The sequence below is a fragment of the Camelus ferus genome, chromosome 29 (assembly GCF_009834535.1).
Source record: "Camelus ferus isolate YT-003-E chromosome 29, BCGSAC_Cfer_1.0, whole genome shotgun sequence".
In the NCBI taxonomy this organism is placed as follows: Eukaryota; Metazoa; Chordata; class Mammalia; order Artiodactyla; family Camelidae; genus Camelus; species Camelus ferus.
In genome coordinates this window covers 28,434,658-28,452,987 of record NC_045724.1, presented here as the reverse complement: position 1 = coordinate 28,452,987, position 18,330 = coordinate 28,434,658, and the positions used below count along the sequence as shown (strand labels likewise).

General features: G+C 41.9%; 1 protein-coding gene and 1 non-coding gene across 8 annotated transcripts in view; both read left to right on the top strand.

Annotated features, from left to right (window-relative positions):
- Positions 1 to 3,825: 3,825 nt before the first annotated feature.
- The window catches only part of SPIDR (scaffold protein involved in DNA repair), a 259,052-nt gene continuing 244,547 nt past the window's right edge, over positions 3,826 to 18,330 (top strand). For 4 of the 7 annotated variants that reach the window (XM_032470029.1, XM_032470030.1, XM_032470031.1 and 1 more), the window contains exons 1-4: positions 3,900 to 4,046; positions 5,674 to 5,829; positions 6,488 to 6,554; positions 12,887 to 13,063. In XM_032470029.1, coding sequence (XP_032325920.1) covers positions 4,014 to 4,046; positions 5,674 to 5,829; positions 6,488 to 6,554; positions 12,887 to 13,063 — 433 coding nt within the window. In that variant the 5' untranslated portion in view covers positions 3,900 to 4,013. Of the gene's footprint in view, positions 4,047 to 4,093; positions 4,222 to 5,673; positions 5,830 to 6,487; positions 6,555 to 12,886; positions 13,064 to 18,330 lie in introns of those variants that run through there. The other 3 variants (XM_032470033.1, XM_032470028.1, XM_032470034.1) reach the window with 3 other exon arrangements.
- TRNAS-AGA lies at positions 13,950 to 14,021 on the top strand. The gene has a single exon. It is a non-coding gene; the product is annotated as a tRNA-Ser (tRNA).

The window sequence follows — 18,330 nt, the reverse complement described above, 5'->3', positions numbered from 1 at the left end:
CCCTAACCCGAACCCTAACCCTAACCCTAACCCCTAACCCGAACCCTAACCCGAACCCTAACCCTAACCCTAACCCTAACCCTAACCCGAACCCTAACCCGAACCCTAACCCGAACCCTAACCCGAACCCTAACCCTAGCCCTAACAAATATTTGCAAACCTGTAGAGAAACTGAAACCGTTAAAACATTACTTGTGGAATTGGAAAATGGCACAGACTATGTGGACTACAGTTTTTCATTTCCTCAAAAAGATTAAAATACAGTTACCTATGGTTCAACAACCTCACCCCTAGGTATAGACATCAGAGCATTAAAAAGAGGTGTTCAAAAAAACTGTGCATGAATGTTCACAGCAGCAATATTCACAATGGCCAAAAAGATAGAACAATTGAAATATTCATCATGGGCTGAATAGATAAACAAATGAGATGTGTCCCTAAACTGCCCTATGTTCCTGCCAGATAAAGGAATAAAGTAAAACGGTGCAATCACTGTGGAAAACAACATGGCAATTCCTCAGAGTCTTACACATGGGGTTAACATGTGATCCCATCAATTCCACTTCAGAGTGTATGTTCAAAATACTTGAAAGCAGGGGCTGAAACAGACATGGGTACCCCCATGGTCATCATAGCATTAATCACAATGGCAAAAGGTGGAAGCAACTCAAGCGTCCATCAACAGATGAATGGATAAACTAAATGTGGTGTAGACACAATGGGACACTACACAGCCTTAACAGCTAAGGAATTATGACACATACTACAACGTGGATAAATCTTGACATCACTGTGCTACGTGCAATAAGCAAGACACAGAAGGACAAATGTCATATGATTCCACTTATACAAGGTATCCAGAGAAGCCAAATTCAGAGAGAGAAAGAAGATCATTGCCAGTGGCTGAGGGGAGTCAGCGTTAATGGATACAGAGTGTCACTTGGGGAAAATGAGTAAATTCTGGAAACAGATGGTGAGAATATTTGTACAACTGTGTAAATGCAGTCCGTGCGATAGTGCTGTGTATTTAAAATGGTTTAAACAGTAAATGTTACGTGATGCATCTCTAATCACGATGGGAAATGAATGGAGCACTGATGCTTCACGTCACAGCTGGGATGAGCACTGAGAGTGCTCTGCGTGCACGACGTCAGAGGCCCAGGCTGTGCCGTCTTGTGCACTTTAAATCCATTAAGGTTTTTTAAATGAGGGGAATTATCATAATGGTTTCTGAAAAAGAAATCTGGATCAGAATGGAAAAGGACATTTCCATAAATTGGGGCAACGGTGAAGGTTGAAGTGGGCTTGTGGATGGGATTATAAGGTGGAACCATAAAATTTCTTCATTTGGGGTTTATCTGCTGGTTCCTTGAGAGAGTATTCCAGTTTTGGTAAAACCCACTGGAGTATTTTATATCAGGTAGCAAATGTGAGTACTATGTAATGCTGGTTAAAATATTTTATGTTTGAAATTACTAGAAACTAAATCACTTTTCAACACAACCATGTAAATACCACGTGAAAAAAGCAGAGAAGACATCAGATTTCCTTATAGAGGCCAACCCTTAACCAGATCCAGTTCATCCAAAGTGCTGATGCTAACTACCCTTGTAGGAGTCCACAGGTAATTTAGAGGCACTGTTGGAAGATTAGCAGCCACTGTGTCTTAGGTGCTGTGGATGACCTGGACGGAGTCCAAATAGGGTGATTTCTGATTTCTAGTTTTCCACATCAAACCATCAAAAGACTCTTAGAACTAATGAATCATTTCAGTAAAGCGACAAGGTTACAAAGTCAATACACAAAAACCAGTTGTCTCTCTACACATTAATAATGAAACATCAGAAAAAGGACTTTTTAAAAAAAAATCCCATTTACCATTGCATCCCCCCAAAATACCTAGGTATAAATTAAATCAAGGATGTGAAAGACCTGAACACTGAAAATTCTAAGACACTGAGGAAAGAAACAACAGACACAAATAAACAACAGACACAAATAAACGGAAAGATGCCCTGTGCTCATGGACAGAAAGAATTAATATTGTTAAAATGTCCATTCTACCCAAAGTGATGTTCAAATTCAAAGCAACCCTGGTCAAATCACTGTACCCTACACTAGAAAATAATGGAACATTGTAAACTGACTATACTTCAATAAAATAAAATAAACTTCAGTGGCATTTTTCACAGGAACAGAACAAAGAATCCTAACATTCATATGCAAACACAAAGGACCCCGAACAGCCAAAGGGATTCTGCGAAAGGAGAACAGGCTGGAGGTATCTCCTCCCCTGACTTCACACTCTGTTACGTAACTACAGTCACCAAAAAAGTGCGGAATTGGCCCCAAAACAGGACACGAACCAGAGGAACAGATAGAGAGCCCGGAAATAAACTATGGGTATGTGATCAGTCAATTTACATGAAAGGAATGAGGAACCTACTCCAGGGAAAGGACAGTCCCCTCAATGAATGGCGCTGGGAAAACTGGACAGCACACACCAAAGGAGGACACGGCACACTCTACACCACACACAAAAACTGAGTAAAACAGATACTCAGCTGGCAGTGACAGGTAGGCAATATACTGGGGCTACAGCTGGAGCAGCTAGGAGGGGTCTGGTTGCAGCTGTAAAACTGAGAGCCGAGGCACAGACACGGTAGGATGGCCAAGCTGTGTCACAAGGCAACAATGGTGAGCTTTGTGGAGTCCCCGTCAGAGGCCCAATACTCTAAGTCCTAAACTACCTAGATTTAAAATCTAGTTTATCTTATTCTACATGTTGACAGTAATAGCATTAGCAATGCCTACCTTAAGCTAAGACTTTTGTTTCTTTCTTTCTTTTTTTTTTAACCATTCAATGATTTCTCACTTTATACTAAGCATTTGCGACTTTGAGCACCAGAACTCAAACACAAGATGATGAAAAAATAGGGACTAGGGAGGAAAGACTGAAAACGGATAAACTACAAAACAACGCATTCTTACAAAGGCACAAGAATGTACTTTTGGAGCAGAAGACCCAATTCCACTTCTGCTATAGAGGCGAGGTTAAAAATGGGAATCCTTTCCACCTACTCTGGCTGACATTTCTCAGTTCGCTTCAACCACTATTTTAATCTTCTCTACAACAGACACCTTCGTTTGAGAATACTCCTACCTAGTGACTTTGTAACCTAATTCCGTTTCTACTCAGTCGGGGCCGCCTTCCCACTGTATTCCGTTTTACATCTGTTCTCCAAGCGCTGGGATATTTAAGCAAGCTGCCTACGGGGTCTAAGGGTTCTCAAAATGAGGCGGAACGGAGGCGGTCACCTGGCAACTTGTCAGAAATGCAAGTTCTCCGGACCCACTCCGGACCCTCGGAGTCCGAAACTCAGTCACCGGCTGTAGCAAGCTGCAAGGGGATTCCGGCGGCTCTGAACTTGAAAATTCCAGCTCTGGATGCTAACACCTAGCCCCCAGCAGATGGGGAAACGACACCTCTGCCTCCGGTTATCCACGGCTGCAACCATTCCCTAAGTACCGACTGTTGAATTCATAGCCCACTTCGTTAACATTTATTTTTATTAAGGCTGGGCCTGCTTGACAAACCCCACGCGGGGCGCCCGCCTAGCAGCTCCCCGACCTGGAGCCGATGGCGGCGCTGCGGACCGGCAAGAGCGCGCTCTGCCGGCCTCGGGTCGGGTCACAGGCGGAAGGAGCAACTTGGCACGACCCGCCCCAGAGCTGGTGCCCGTGCTCGGCTCCCAGCCGCAGCGCGGTGGGACAATCCCAGACAGCGCGGACTGGGGGAGGGCCACGCCCCCTCCTGAGCACCGACCAATCGCAGCACGCGGCGCGACGTCCTCGAGGGGAGGCGGTGCGCCCGGAGAGTCCCCGCCCCCGGCCCCAGCACCCGCCAATCGCAGCGCGCGGTGCGGCACGGTGCGCCGAGTTGGTTCGGCGGCGCGCGGCCTTCCGGCGTTCTGAGGCGGCGGCGCACCCCTGAGGAGGCGGCGCGCCCGGAGATGTCCCGCCGGGGCCGCTCTGGCAGCGCGAAGGTAGGCTGTGGGCGCCGCCTCCTCGGTCCCTCCCTGTCGGCCGGGCCCGCGGGCCGCAGGGTGCGGGTGGCTGGCCCCGGGCGGGGCATCTGTGGCGTCTGTGGCGCGGACGCAGCTCGCGTCGGAGGCGGGGCAGGAGGAGCCGCCTCCTGGAGCGCGGGGGTCGCGGCAGCGGGTCAGTCAGTCCGCGGGGTCCGCGCGGTCGGCGCCTCGCCGGGGTTCGGCGGTGTTTGCGCCGCGTGGGCGCGGGGTCCGAGTTGGGGCGGCCGGGTGACGCGCGGGGTGAGGGCACTTGCGTTCTGAGTCGCTGCGTGTGCCCTGCGTGTGCCCTTTACCTTTCACAAGTTATTTGTGAGCTTCTTGCTTACAGACGTCCTGGTCTCATCGGGCTAAAAACGTGAACTCTTCTTTTTACCAAAAATCTTCCTCAGAAAGTAGATGGTGTCTGCTAGGTTTCTCCGATGTAAAGCTACTTTTTTTTTATCTTTGGAATTAATAAGTACTTTGTGGGGCGGTGCTTTGTGACCATGTGTACATCCTCGTCAAACTTTCATCCACTAGTTTTAGCATTCGTTAATGATTTTCTAAATTCATCATTTACTTATTTGTTTCTACCAATGTAGACTCATTTTTATTTCATTGAATAGGTTTTAATCCTTCAGTGGCATTATTTATTTGATGCTGGAATGCGCACAATTGGCCACAGTGAGAGCCCCTTCATGCAGGTTCACGTGTCCTTTTGACATGTTCTCATTATTCCTTGAGCAGTGTTTTACTCTCTGGCTTGAGATACTTCAGGCTACTCTTGTCCTTTCCTGTCCCATCGCTGGTATAACCCACTTCTTTAAAGAGCTGGGCTGATTTAATGTGTTAAAGAGGTATTCTGGAGTTTAAAATATATGTACGTGTGTGTGGGGGGGGGTGGCCTCTAAATAGACCAAATGACATTTCCACTGTCTTTACTGTTCCAGATAACTAAGTGAGCTTCTTCAGAGCTGTCAGATAACAGCACCCTGGTGGAGGTAGCACCTTCCTGGGGATAGATGCCTCTTCCTCTTGCAATCCTGCCCAACTATAGGAATCTCTGCTTATGAAGGAACGTGCTTAGACCTATTAAGTATTAAAATACCATCTGTGTTATGGCTGAATTTATGAATTTGTTCCTTTCCTCCTAGCTAAGGAAGTTTTAATGGTATATATTAATCTTTATTTTTTTCAAACTACAGTGGCATTGATGAAGAGTTTTATTTCTGATTAGGTGATCAGCTCGTAGTACTTGACCTTAATTTGGTTCTCGATGCAAATCTAAAATTTTCCGTAAAATGCAGATTTAAAAACTTATGAAGTAAATACATGTCTGTGGTAGAGATTTTAAACAAAACAGAAGATGTAATACAGTCCAGGACTTTGGATGGTCCTTGTTTGTCCTCACTCACGTGCATTTTGGAGTGTGTTGTCTAGTTGTAAGTGTTGTTCAAACGCTTTTGGTTTTGCTGTCTCATGACTCTGGATTCAGAGACTTTTAAAAACTGCTGCCATTCCTGGGTTTCCATGTTGTTAATTGTTAATGTGTATATAATGAAGTTGTTTTCATTATTTTTTTTCCCTTTACAAACTGTCTCTACAGAGAAAAAGAAATTGGGATATAGAATACGCATCCTTTCCAGGAGACACCCCACTGCAGTGCAGAAAAGCAGGTCTCAGGACCGTAGGGGCAGCTGCTTCCCTCTCTGAAGCATGGCTCCGGTGTGGAGAAGGATTTCAGGAGACTGCTGGGACTCCGGTAAGGTAGCTGTAATACTGTTTGCCCTGAGTGCTGAAGGATAAATCCTAGTTACTGAGTGTTCAGGCCACTGTAATGTATTCCTTTGGCATTCCCCTCTTCATTTCCTTTCAGAACACTGTATTTGGTGGATTACTTTTTTCACTCATCCTTGAATTCCTTAAAAATTGTGGCGAATTAGTATTCACCCCTTTCTGTCATGCAGAGCCTCTATACTTCTTTGTAAGTAAAGGATACATGCTGAAAATGTTCTTAGAAGATGAAGCGGTTGAGCATTTGCTCTATAAAAAGTACATTTATGAAATGCTGACATATTCAGAATCTTACAGCAGTGAGATATTCAGGCTAATTTTTGTTTATATGCTAACTTTGAAGTATACACCATAAAGAGGAGTGCTCACCACTGTTATAAACTTTAAAGGTTGGGCAGCTCTCTCTCTATTTAGATTCAGGAAAAATGTATTTATTAAGTATATGAGGAGTGTGTGCTTTGGGAATACTTTTTGGTAAATATAAACAAAGGAAAAGAAATATGTTAAGGGGATATAGTGTAAGTTCTTGAATGTTTTACAAAATATTGTTGGTTTTTGGCCCTGTCCCCTAAATTACTACATCATTATTAATTATTATTATTGTTGTTATCGTTATCTACCTGCAGTCGTTAACAGCTGAAAAGAAGACTAATACAGAAGAGCACCTTGAATTATCCTCTAGACACAAGAAAGGTAATATATTCATGGTTTAGAAAACACCCAAACAGTGTAAAAAGATACTTTTTTGGAAAAATCTCTCCCTCACCTTTGTCATCATCTACCCCTTTTTCTGCCTCCTGTAGGTAATTATTAAAAAATTTCATGTGTCCTTTCTGGGCTCACTGTTATCAACAGAGCCCAGTAGGTAAGTTCAAGGTCATAGCACGAGGGTTTAAAAAAAAAAAATCTGATTTGGGAAATACAGTTATGACCTGTGGTATAAGGACTATACTGCTAGTTAATGAAATTCTTACTTGGCAAATTAGTTGGGGAAAGCTTTTGGTTACAACTGATAGGAAGCCCTATTGAGGTGTTTGAAGAAATGGGGTTAAATTTATCTCCTGCAACAAGAAGTCCAGGGTCCCAGACTTGTTCTGAGTTCTGTAGCCCTAGTGTGGGGTTTGTTTTTGTGGTTGCTAGGTAGAAGCTGGATTCTCCAGACCCAATTCTCAGGAAGAGTGTAGGCTTGGAGGATTTTCTCCAAATAAACTTTTCCTCTGGGAACAAGTACTCGCCCCAGGACCTCTACCTTTGGTCAGAACCTGTTACATAGGGTCACCTCCACTAAAGAGATGTCAGAAATCAAGGATTTTTAAACATGTATGTTGCTGATCAGATAAAATTGGTATTTTGTTGATAAGGAAGATGAGAAGAGGTGGGTATCAAGGAGGCCGCTGGTTCTGCTGCCGCAGTCAGTTATCCTGTGGGTGGGGCAGGGGAAGTCAGGGCCTGAGACTTCACAGATCTCAGTCTGACCCCACAGTGTTCTGACTGTGTCCGCCTGCCTGTGGGGGTCTCGAGAAAGCAAGCTAAGCACGCTGAGCCTCAGTTTCTGCACTGGAAAATAGGCATAAGAATTGTGTGTCTCGCTGGGTTACTGTGAGCTTTAAAAAAATTAAAAAGTGCTTAGTTCAAAGGTTCTCACTTAGTAGGTGCTTAATGGTACCAGTTACTGTTACGTTTGGTGGCAAAAAGCTATGTGAGAGCCTGCTCAGAGTCCGGCGGAGTGAGAAAACTTCCTGTGAATAAGACACTAAACACTTCTTTATGCTATATTATTATTTCCCTAATATTTAAGGGGATTCTTTTCATGCTAATGAAAAATAAAACACCCGTAATTTTTTTAAGTTCATGAAACACTTATATTATTAAGTAAGCTGGCCCACAGTGTTTGTAATATCACAGTCTTCTGATGGTGCTGCAGAATTTATTTTTTATTATTATTAGTGCCAAATGCTGTGATTTTCAAAGATCAATGTAATTCTGATTTCTTAACTGTCATTATATAATGTATGGAGAAAATAGTACAGTTGACCTTTGAACAGTGTCGGGGGCCAGAGGTGCTGGCCCTCTATGCAGTATAAAATCTGCCTGTAATAAACTTTACAAGTCGGCTCTCTGCACCCATGGATTCACCTACTGCGGACTGTGCAGCAGTAGTACCTGTTTTTGAAAAAAATCCACATGTAGGTGAATCCACGCAGTTCAGACTTGCGTTGTTCAAGGGTCAACTAACTGTATTTTCGTATACAGACGTAGCTTGTATCTTTTCCTGGAGATTTAAAGTTTGTATAGTCAAATTCAACTTGGAGAGAGAAAGAAATATTAAATAAGCTACTACCTTGTATTTATTTATTTGATTGATTGATTGTCCTGGGGATTGAATCCAGGACCTTGTGGATGGCAAGCCGTCCCCTGCTACCTTGTATTTAATTTCAAAAGGATTTTTTGGGATCATTTCCCCATCCCAATATATATTCAACCCATTCTTCTGTACTTTCTGCTTTATAGAATGATCAATATATGCTGATAGGCTGTAAGAGCTTATGTCTCTGTATAATTTATTTACAGCATAAACAGCTTGTTAAGGCAAGGAAGAATTGTTAGTAATTTAACAAAAGCTTACAGATAAATATTGATAGAAAAGGAGCCCCAAGGCACGTTCTGTAACTGGCTCCTTTTTAAAATCGTAACGTCTAAAGTTTTAGTTCAGGACAGGCTATTAAATTTTGAGGACTTGGAAGTAATATTTTTTTGACAGCTGGGAATCAGAAGTAGAGAAACATACTTTTGCATAGTGTGCGTAAAAGCGGGAGACTCCGTCTCCTTGTCTCTATGTCTCTGTTTCCTTACCTGTAAGGCACTGAAGACCAGAGGAGAAAGGGGGAGGAAGTGGAGGATGTGGGAAGGGGTGAGAAAAGTGAGCAAATGCACATTCCTCAGAAGGTGCGAGGGACAAGGAGGAAGATAAAAACTTGAAAAGAGGCTGGAACCTTTGTAGATAGTGATTTCCTTTAAAAGGCGGAACTTTAAAAAAATGTATCAAAATGGAACTATCTGATGAAACGGAGATAGTGTTTAATATTTTTCTTAAAATACCCTGCAAAATATGTTCTCAAAATCTTTGTTATTGAGATCAGAAATCTCCTTGAGAGGCATTAGTAAATTTCTAAATTATTATTTGTTGATGTGTTTTTCTCCCCATTCGATCATAGGCTTCTTAAGGGCAGGCTCTCCTCTGTTGCTCTTCTTTGTATCCTAGGTAGCTAAGGCCAGGCTGTGGCTAGGGCTGCCCTGATGCCGTGGTTTGACCAACAGAAACTTTTTACCTCGCGGTTCTGGACGCTGGAAGTCCAAAGTGAAGGTACTGGCAGAGTCGGCTCCTGCTAGGATGTGCTCCAGGCTTCTTTCCTTGACTTGCAGGTGGCTGTCTTCTCTGCATGTGTCTTTCCATTGTCTTCCCTCTCTACGTGTCCGGTTCTGTGTCCAGATTTCTTCTTTTATAAGAATACCTGTCATGTTGAATTAGGGCCCTCCCTAATTATCTCAGTTTAATTCAGTTACTTCTGTAAAAACCCTAGCTCCAAATAAGGTTACATTCTGAGATACTGGTGGTTAGAACTTAAAATATGAATGAATTTTTTGGGGGGAGGGTCCACAATTCAGCCTGTAGCAGCAGATGCCAGCACAATGCCTGGCACACATTGGGCACCCAGAAATGTTTGTAAATGCAAACTGTTCTCATAGTCTGGCTGGTGTCCTTCCTGGAATTTCATTGGAATGGGCCTTGATTTCAAGGGTACCCCTTTTCAGCAAATAAAATGGGTTACTGAGTGATAAATTCCTGGTAGACATTTTGTCTATATAAATTATATAGTTAAGTGCCTGTAATTTATGGGTTTATGAATCCATTATACAACCTGAAAATAGCGATAATTATATTTCCTGTCCTAGTCTGTTCAGACTGCTGTAACAAAAATACCATACACCAGGTGGCTTATAAACAGAAGAAATTTATTTCTCACAGTTCTGGAGGTCGGAAGTCCATACATTTATTTGGGGTCTGGCGAGGACCTCTGGTTCATAGAACCTTCCTGCTGCACCCTCACATGTGGAAGGGGCCAGGGGTCTCTCTGGGGTATCTTCTGCAGGACACTGGTCCCATTCATGAGAGCTCCACCCTCGTAGCCTAATCGCCTCCTGAAGACCCACCTCTTAGCACCGTCACTTTGGGGATTAGGCTTTGATATGTGAGTTTCAGGGGGACACAGATACTCTGTAGCATTCCACTTCTTTCATCCTGATTTACTTTTCTGGGTGCATAATAATGAAAAAAGATCGGTAATGGTTTTTGCAAGTAAGTACACACCTTAGTTTTATTAGCTCTTTAAATCAATATGGGTTCTTAGGTTATTCTGAATGGTTTATATTTAATTTTATATTTTGAAGGTTAGACAGCTTTAGCAACTATAGATGTTCAGGGCACAAAGTAAGTGTTTAGTAAATGTTTACTGTTATTTCATGTTTTTGTGCCTTTGTACGTGTTGATTTTCCAGACATCATTTTGTCAGTGAATCTTCCTTTCCTGATCAATACAAAGTGGAGCATCTGCTTTTTTTGTGCCATCAGTATACCATGACATACCTCTAATCTAGTGTTTAATTTTTCTTTTCATGATTAATTAGTTTTGCCTTTCAGAGCATGTATTCCTTGAAGGAAGGAGTTTTCTTTTTGTTGTTGTTGGTTATTTCCTCAGGGTTTACTGTACCAGAGGTGTTATATTAATATATATTTAATGAAGCCATTTAATTTTTTAAAACTTTATTTATTGTTAATTTGGGGGGGTAATTAGGTTTATTTATTTATTTATTTACTTTTTAATGGAGGTACTGGTAATTGAACCTAGGACCTTGTACATGCTAGGCATACACTCTACCACTGAGCTATACCCATCCCCCACCATTTAGCTTCTGAGCCTGTTTCCTCTTCTGGAAAACTTGAGTTGTAATGTCTAATCTCTTAATCTCATAGTATATTGAAATGTAGCTAATAGAATTTTTTTTTTTTTTTTTTTTTTTTTTTGGTTTTAGCATTGTAACTCAATTATCTACTCAATATGAGTAGAAAAGTTGATTTTTTATTAGATATCTGTTCCTTTTCTGATCAGTGTCAGTAAAGTTTCCTGTTGGGACTTCTGGTTCTGATGCAGGAAAACAGATGTGGGGCACGAGAAGGGCTGTGTCCCAGGCCTCGGTTGAGCCCCTGGGACAAGCCCCTGGGACGTGCCCCGCCAAGTGTGGGTCCTTGGCTTTGCACAGGAAAGAATTCAAGAGTGAGCCACAGTTGAGTAAGGTAGATTTATTCAGAGAGATACATTGAAAGGCAAGAGAAAGGCTACGAGGTTTGGGGGTTGGGTGCTCAGATTAAAAGTAGGTACACAGTCCACAGGCAGAGTGCGGGCAGTCTCCTCTCCATGTTGCCAGTTTTTATGGGCTTGGTGGCTTCATATGCTAATAAGTGGAAGGGCCAGTCTAAGTGGCCTGGGGAGGGGGCTGGGATTCCCAGGAATTTGGCCATTTCCCACTCTGACCTTTTGTGGCTAGTCTTGGGACTGCCATGGTGCCTGTGGGCGTGTTATTCACCATGCTGATAAATTACAATGGGCGTATAATGAAGCTCAAGATCTGCTAGAAGTTAAATCTCTCATCATCTTGAGCCTCAAGGCCTACTGGGGGTTGAATCTTTCACCATTTTGATGTTAATTGCCGTAGCATTCCTTGAGTGGCTGTGCCTTGCCCTCTTCCAGCCTGTCTCAGTTCCACCAAGATAGAGTCGCTCCATTCCTTCTAAGTTTCCTGTCTATCAGAATGGCTAAAATAAAAAATAGTGACCACACCAAATGAAGTGGAGAAACTGGATCACTCACACATTGCTGGTGGGACTGTAAAAAGGCTCAGCTACCCTGGAAAACTGTTCGGCAGTTTCTTGTAAGACTAAACATGCAGTTACCACACAACTTAGCAGTTGCACCCTTCGACATTTATCCTAGAGAATGAAAATTACATTCACATAAGATCATGTGCACATTGTTCATAGCGGCTTCATTCATAGTAGCCCCAGACTGGGAACAACGCAGATGTCCTTTAAAGGGTGACTGGTGAAACAAGCTGTGATCTGTCCACAGTAATAAAAAGAAAGTGACCTGGTGGATGTCCAGGGAATTATGCTGAGCACAAAAAGCCAGTCCTAAAAGGTGTCATGGGTGATTACATGTATATATTATTCTTTAATTGACAAGGTTGTAGAAGTGCAAAACTGATTAGTGGTTGCCAGGGATTAGGAAATGAGGCAGGGAGGGGGCTCTGTTTTGCTTTAAAAAGGCAGTACGGGATATGCTCTCGGTGATGGAGTTGTTCTCTCTCTGACAGTACCGGTATCAACATTCTGGCTGTGATGCTGTACTGTAGTTTTACAGAATGTTACCATTGGAGGAACTGGGTGAGGCTTACAAGGGCTTCTTCTGTTTCTGACAACTGTATTTGAAGCAACTGTTATCTCAAAATAACAGGTTTAAGTAAATAAGAAAGTTTTCTTAAGCGTTTTAAACAAATTGCTGCTATCGGGGCTCCTAATATGGCAGAGGAAGCACACAGAAGCATTCCTATTGTAGATAAGTGTTGGCTTTGCAGTTTGTTTTATGGTTTTTTTTTTCCCCTTATGGCTTGGTCAATTATTTCAGGGTTATTTTTTGAGTTTTCATCTGTGCTCCAGTCATTTTCCTTGTCTTCTATAACTTAATCAGTTCTAATTACTACTTTTTCTTCTTGTCATTTGGCTTTAATTCAAAGAATCTTAACAAGGTTGTGCATAGGCGTTGAGTCCGGAAGATTTGAAATAAGACATTGCTTTTATTATCTCAATTTTGTGTTATTTGTGACTTGGGAAAAGTAACATGCATAAAACTTCATCTTGATAAGTAACCTTATCAACTGACCATTTTTATATATTTTCTTTTTCTTTAACAGAACCTACTACATCTGAGGGCACCAGTGGGATTACAGCTATAACATGGAGTTCCAGTGAAAGTGATCTGTCAGATGAAGATAAAAATTTTAAACCACGGAGAGATAGCAGACATGGTTGTAGAATAGACAGATTTGATAACAGGAATATTTTATGTCCACAGGATGGGACCAGTGAAGGTAAATTGATAATTTTGTAAGAAATTTAGTTTCTGTTATAGATTGGATTTCAATATTGGAAAAAACGTATACTCCTTTTCTAATACTTAGTATTGATTATGATCGTACTAGGTCTCAGTATCCCAGCCATTTAGAAACATTTTCTCATAATAATTCTCACAGTAACTAAGAGATAGGCATTACTAGTATTATTTGTACAGTTAGTTTAAGCTTCAACATGTTAGAATTGGTTGAATTCCACTTTGGGTCTCTTTGGTGACAAAGCCAGTTCTCTAAAGTACACGCGCACCTCTGAGATACTGTGGGTTTTGTTCCAGACCACTGTAGTGAAGTGAATGTTGCAGTAACAGAAGTTACATGAATTCCTTGGTGTTCCAGTGCATATGAAAGTTATGTTTAAACACCACTGTAGTCTGTTAAGTGTGCAACAGCGTTATGTCTACAAAAGACAAAGTACCATAATCTAATTAAGAAACGGTTTATTGCTGAAAATTGCTGGCCATCATCTGAGTCTTCAGCGAGTTGTAACTTTTTGTTGGTGGAGGGTCTTCCCTCAGTGTTGATGGATGCTCACTGATCGGGGGGTGGTTGCTGAAGGTTGGGGTTGGTGTGGCAGTTTCTTAAAAAAAGGCAGCAATGAAGTTTGCTGCATTGAGTGACTCTTTCTTTCACAAATGATTTCTCTGGAGCGTGCAAATGCTGTGATAGCATTTTACCAACAGTAGAACTTCTTTCAGAGTTGAAGTTAATCCTCTCAAGCCCTGCCACTGCTTTACCAACTAAGTCTATGTAGTATTCTAAATCCTTTATCATCATTTCAACAATCCTCAGAGTGTCTTCACCAGGAGTAGATTCCATCTCAAGAAACCACTTTCTGGGGGGAGGGGGCGTTATAGCTCAGTGGTGGAGTGTGTGCTTAGAATGCACAAGGCCCTGGGTTCAATCCCCAGTACCTCCATTAAAGGAAAAAAAAAAAAAAAGAGCAAACTTATTTTAAAAAAATAAAGGAAAGAAACCACTTTCCTTGCTCATCCCTAAGAAGCAACTCCTTATCCATTAAGGTTTTATCTTGAGGTTGGAACGATTCAGTCCCACCTTCAGGCTCCACTTCTGATTCTAGTTCTCTTGCTGTTTCCACCATATCTGCAGTTCCTTCCTCCACTGAAGTCTTGAACCCCTCCAAGTCATTCACGAGCATAGCAATCCACTCCTTCCAGACTCCTGTTAATGTTGCTAGTTTGACCTCTTCCCATGCACGAATCATGAATGTTCTTAATGGCATGTGAAATGGTGAATTCCTTTCCAAAAAGTTTTCCACTGACTTGGCCCAGATCCATGTGGGGAGTCACCGTCTGTGGCAGCTATAGCCTTGTGAAATGTATTTCTTAAGTAATAAGAGCAGGAGGTTGAAATGACTGCTTGATCCACGGGCTGCAGAATGGATGTTGTGTTACCAAGCATGAAAACGACTGTCATTCCATTGTCCGTCTCCATCAGAGCTCGTGGGGGGCCAGATGCCTTGTCAGTGAGCAGTAATATTTTGAGAGGACTCTTTTTTTTTCCTGAGCAGGAGGTCTCAAGAGTGGGCTTAAAGTATTCAGTAAGCCATGTTGTGAACAGATGGACTGTCATCCAGGCTTTGTTGTTCCATTTATAGAACACAGGCAGAGTTGACTTAGCATCATTCTGAAGGGCCCTAGGATTTTCCAAATGGTAGATGAGCACTGGCTTCGACTTCGGGTCGCCAGCTGCATCAGCCCCTAACGAGACAGTTGGCCTGTCCTGTGAGCTTTGAAGCCAGGCTTTGACTTCTCCTCTGGCCATGGAAGTCCTGGTGGCGTCGTCTTCCAATAGAAGGCTGTTCCGTCTGCATTGAAAATCTGTTGCTTAGGGTAGCGTCCTCATGAACTCCTGGAGCTGGATCATCTGGAGAACCTGGTGCAGCTTCTACATCAGCAGTCACTGCTTCACCTTGAGCTTTTATGTCATAGAGACGACTTCTTTCCTTAAACCTCGTGAGCCAACCTCTGCTAGCTTCAGACTTCTCTCCTGCAGCTTGCTCACCTCTGTCAGCCTTCATAGGGTTGAAGAGCATTAGGGCCGTGCTCTGCATGAGGCTTTGGCTGAAGGGAAGGTTGTTTCCGGTTTGATCTTCTGTCCAGACCGGTGAAACTTTCTCCATATCGGCAGTAAGGCTGTTTTGCTTTCTTATTATTCATGTGTTCACTGGAGGGGTACTTTCAATTTCCTTCAAGAACTTTTTCTTTGCATTCACAACTTGGCTAACTGTTTGGCTCAAGAGGCATAGCTTCCGGCCTATCCTGGCTTTCGATGGGCCTTCCTCACTAAGATTAATCATTTCTAGCTTTGGATTTAAGGTGAGAGACGTGCAAGTCTTCCTTTCACTTGAACACTTTGAGGTCACTGTAGGGCTCTTGATTGTCCTGTTACCCATATTGCTGTGTCTCAGGGGAGAGGGAGAATAGGAAGCAAGGAAAGGAAGAAGGTGGGTTGGTTGGTGGAGCCGTCAGAACACGCGTTTATCAAAACAAAACAAAACAAAACAAAACAAAAAAAAGAACACACATTTATCAGTTAAGTTCGCCATCTTATATGGGCCCAGTTCATGGTGCCCCAAAACAATTACAGTAGTAACACCAAAGATCACTGATCACAGATCACTGTAACAAATACAAGAATTATTTAAAAGTTTGAAACATTGTGAGAATTAATGTAACACAAAATGTAACACAAAGACAAAAAGTAAGCAAATGCTATTGGAAAAATGCCGCCCATGGACTCGAAAGAAACGTTTGTTAAAAAGCACAGTCTCTGCAAAGAGCAGTAACGTGAAGGACAGTAAGATGAGCCACGCCTCTGGTGCATAGTGCTACACCCATGTTGTCTCCTTGCTAACTTACTTTGGGTAAATGCTATCGTAACTAATGTGTCATGGAAATATTACTGCAGTTTCTATTCTCATGCATTTTGTATTGTATCATGCTGACAGTTTAGAACAGGGTTTCTCAACCTTGGCATTGATGCCATTTGGGATCAGATAATTCTTTGTTGGGGGAGAGGCTTTCCTGTGCATTCTAGGGTGTCTAGTAGTATCTCTGGTCTCTGTCCACCAGGTGACAGTAGCTCACTCAGCCCCAGTTGTGACAACCAAAAATGTCTCCAGATCTTGTCGGATGTTCCTTTTAGGACAGAATCACCCGAAGTTGAGAACCACAGACTTAAAATTATGAAAATCATGTCCTTTTCCAAATTTTAAGGTACATAACTCATTTGGAGTATTTTAAAAAGTCTTAATGCTTTTAAAGTGAGCTTTGATTTTTTACTTTGACTGTTGATATTGGTTAGTTACGTAGTTAGTCAAGGTTAAATTTATACCGACAGCATCTTTTGAAGGTGATTAAATTCTTTTGGCCACTATATGTGCTATTTTGGTGATAACCGTAATTGACATTTTAGTAATAGCCAAGTGAAGCGGTATTTTAAGGTTATACATAGTCTCACAGGGCTTATATTGTTAATTCAACCATATTAAATGAAATTCATTGGTATGTAACTCTTGGTTTGTCTTCATGCACTTCAAAACATATTTCATAATTTAAAACTATGATTTCTGTGAGTGAACAGTATGGTATATGAATTACATCTCAGAAGAGCTGGCACTTTAAAAAAAACTTTCTTCTAATTAAAAGAGATACTCAGTAGTTTCCAAAATTCTATTTGAGAACGGAAGAAAATGCTTTGAGCTAATTACTGTAAGGTGAGTTAATGAGTTAACAAATTGTTGGCTCCTCTTAAATAAGAGGAGCTTCAGGGGACAAGGGATCCCTTGGAGCACATCTAAGTGCAACTGCTGGTTTGTCTTTCTCCTCTCCACTCTTCTTCCCTGGCCTCTCCTTTCCTCCTCCCTCCTTTTTACCTTCAGTTGCCATTTGTGAGTCTTCTTTTATCCCAGACACTTGACTGGATGTCATGTAGGTTATTTCCTTTGATACCTACTACAGTCTGTGAGCTACGTATCCTCATTTTACAAAAGAAAATGGGGACTTAGAGAACAGAGTAACATAATTAATAACTGTGCCAACTATATTTAGAGCCAGGAATGTCTGACTTCAGTGCTGTGTGCTTCAGTACTGTTTGGTGGTTCCCAGACACACTTTCTTATCAAAACTACAGGTGACCTTTACAAACAATGCTCCCATACCTTCTTCCAGCTGTGTTGTATTTGAGTCTCTGAGCCCTGAGGGTGAGAATTGGGATTGAGAGGAAAGAGGCTGAGTTAAAACTGTCAAAATATTTTTCTTTTACAAAAAGTTTCCTCCCTCTTTGTCTTTTATGTAACTTTGGGCAAATTTCAAAACCTTTTTGGAGACTCAGTTTTTTCATCTGTATAATGAAAATTTCGGTTTAACAGTGATTGACTTGCCTGCTTCATAAAATTATTGTGCCCACACGAAAGCTCTTGTTGGAGGAGCAGTGTTCTGTATTCTCTCCTGGCTTTTTTGTTTGTTTGTTTGTTTTCATTTTTGTGTCTAGAATGGCACCATAGGCTCTTAGTAGGCACTAGTTTTATTGAATGAATGAGGACATAGACGGTAGGTACTGGCAACAGGGGCAGTGCCCTGAGGGGACTTGCCCCCTCCTTGGCTTTCTGTCGCTTCTTGCTCTGATGGCTCAGTAACTGGAGAATTTCTAATGCATTCTTTTTTGCCTGGCTTTCCTGAGTAAAGGTGATGTTACCTGTGGGGACATGCATTAGACAATTGCCGCTATGCGTCTGGTTCTCAAAGCAGTCTGGCTGCCAGCCTTTGTCATCATTACAGTGGACTTTTACCTCATCTTCTGAAGCAACAGTATCCAACTAAAGAAGATAATTTTTGGCTTAGTTTATACCATACTTTTAACTTTGTTTTTCCTTTTTTTTTTTCTTCCATGTTTTGGTTTTTATTTTGAATTTCCTTTAGGTATTAAAGCTGTAAGTTTTTTTTGTTCTTAATTTTACTTCAATTTGGAGGTGAGATTATTGCTATCAGACCTCTGAAATAGGGCCAAGATATTTTATTAGACCTCTGAGTTGTTGAATAGTTGTGAGGGAGTACTTGTACTTGTGAGGGAGTAATTGTGCTTTGTGCTAAGGAGAGGTCTGTGTTATACACCATACCTCTGAGATTAATTTATTTTTAATAACTACTTTCATATCTTTAAGCATAGCAGATTAGAGTCAGTACATTTGGTTATTTAATATATAA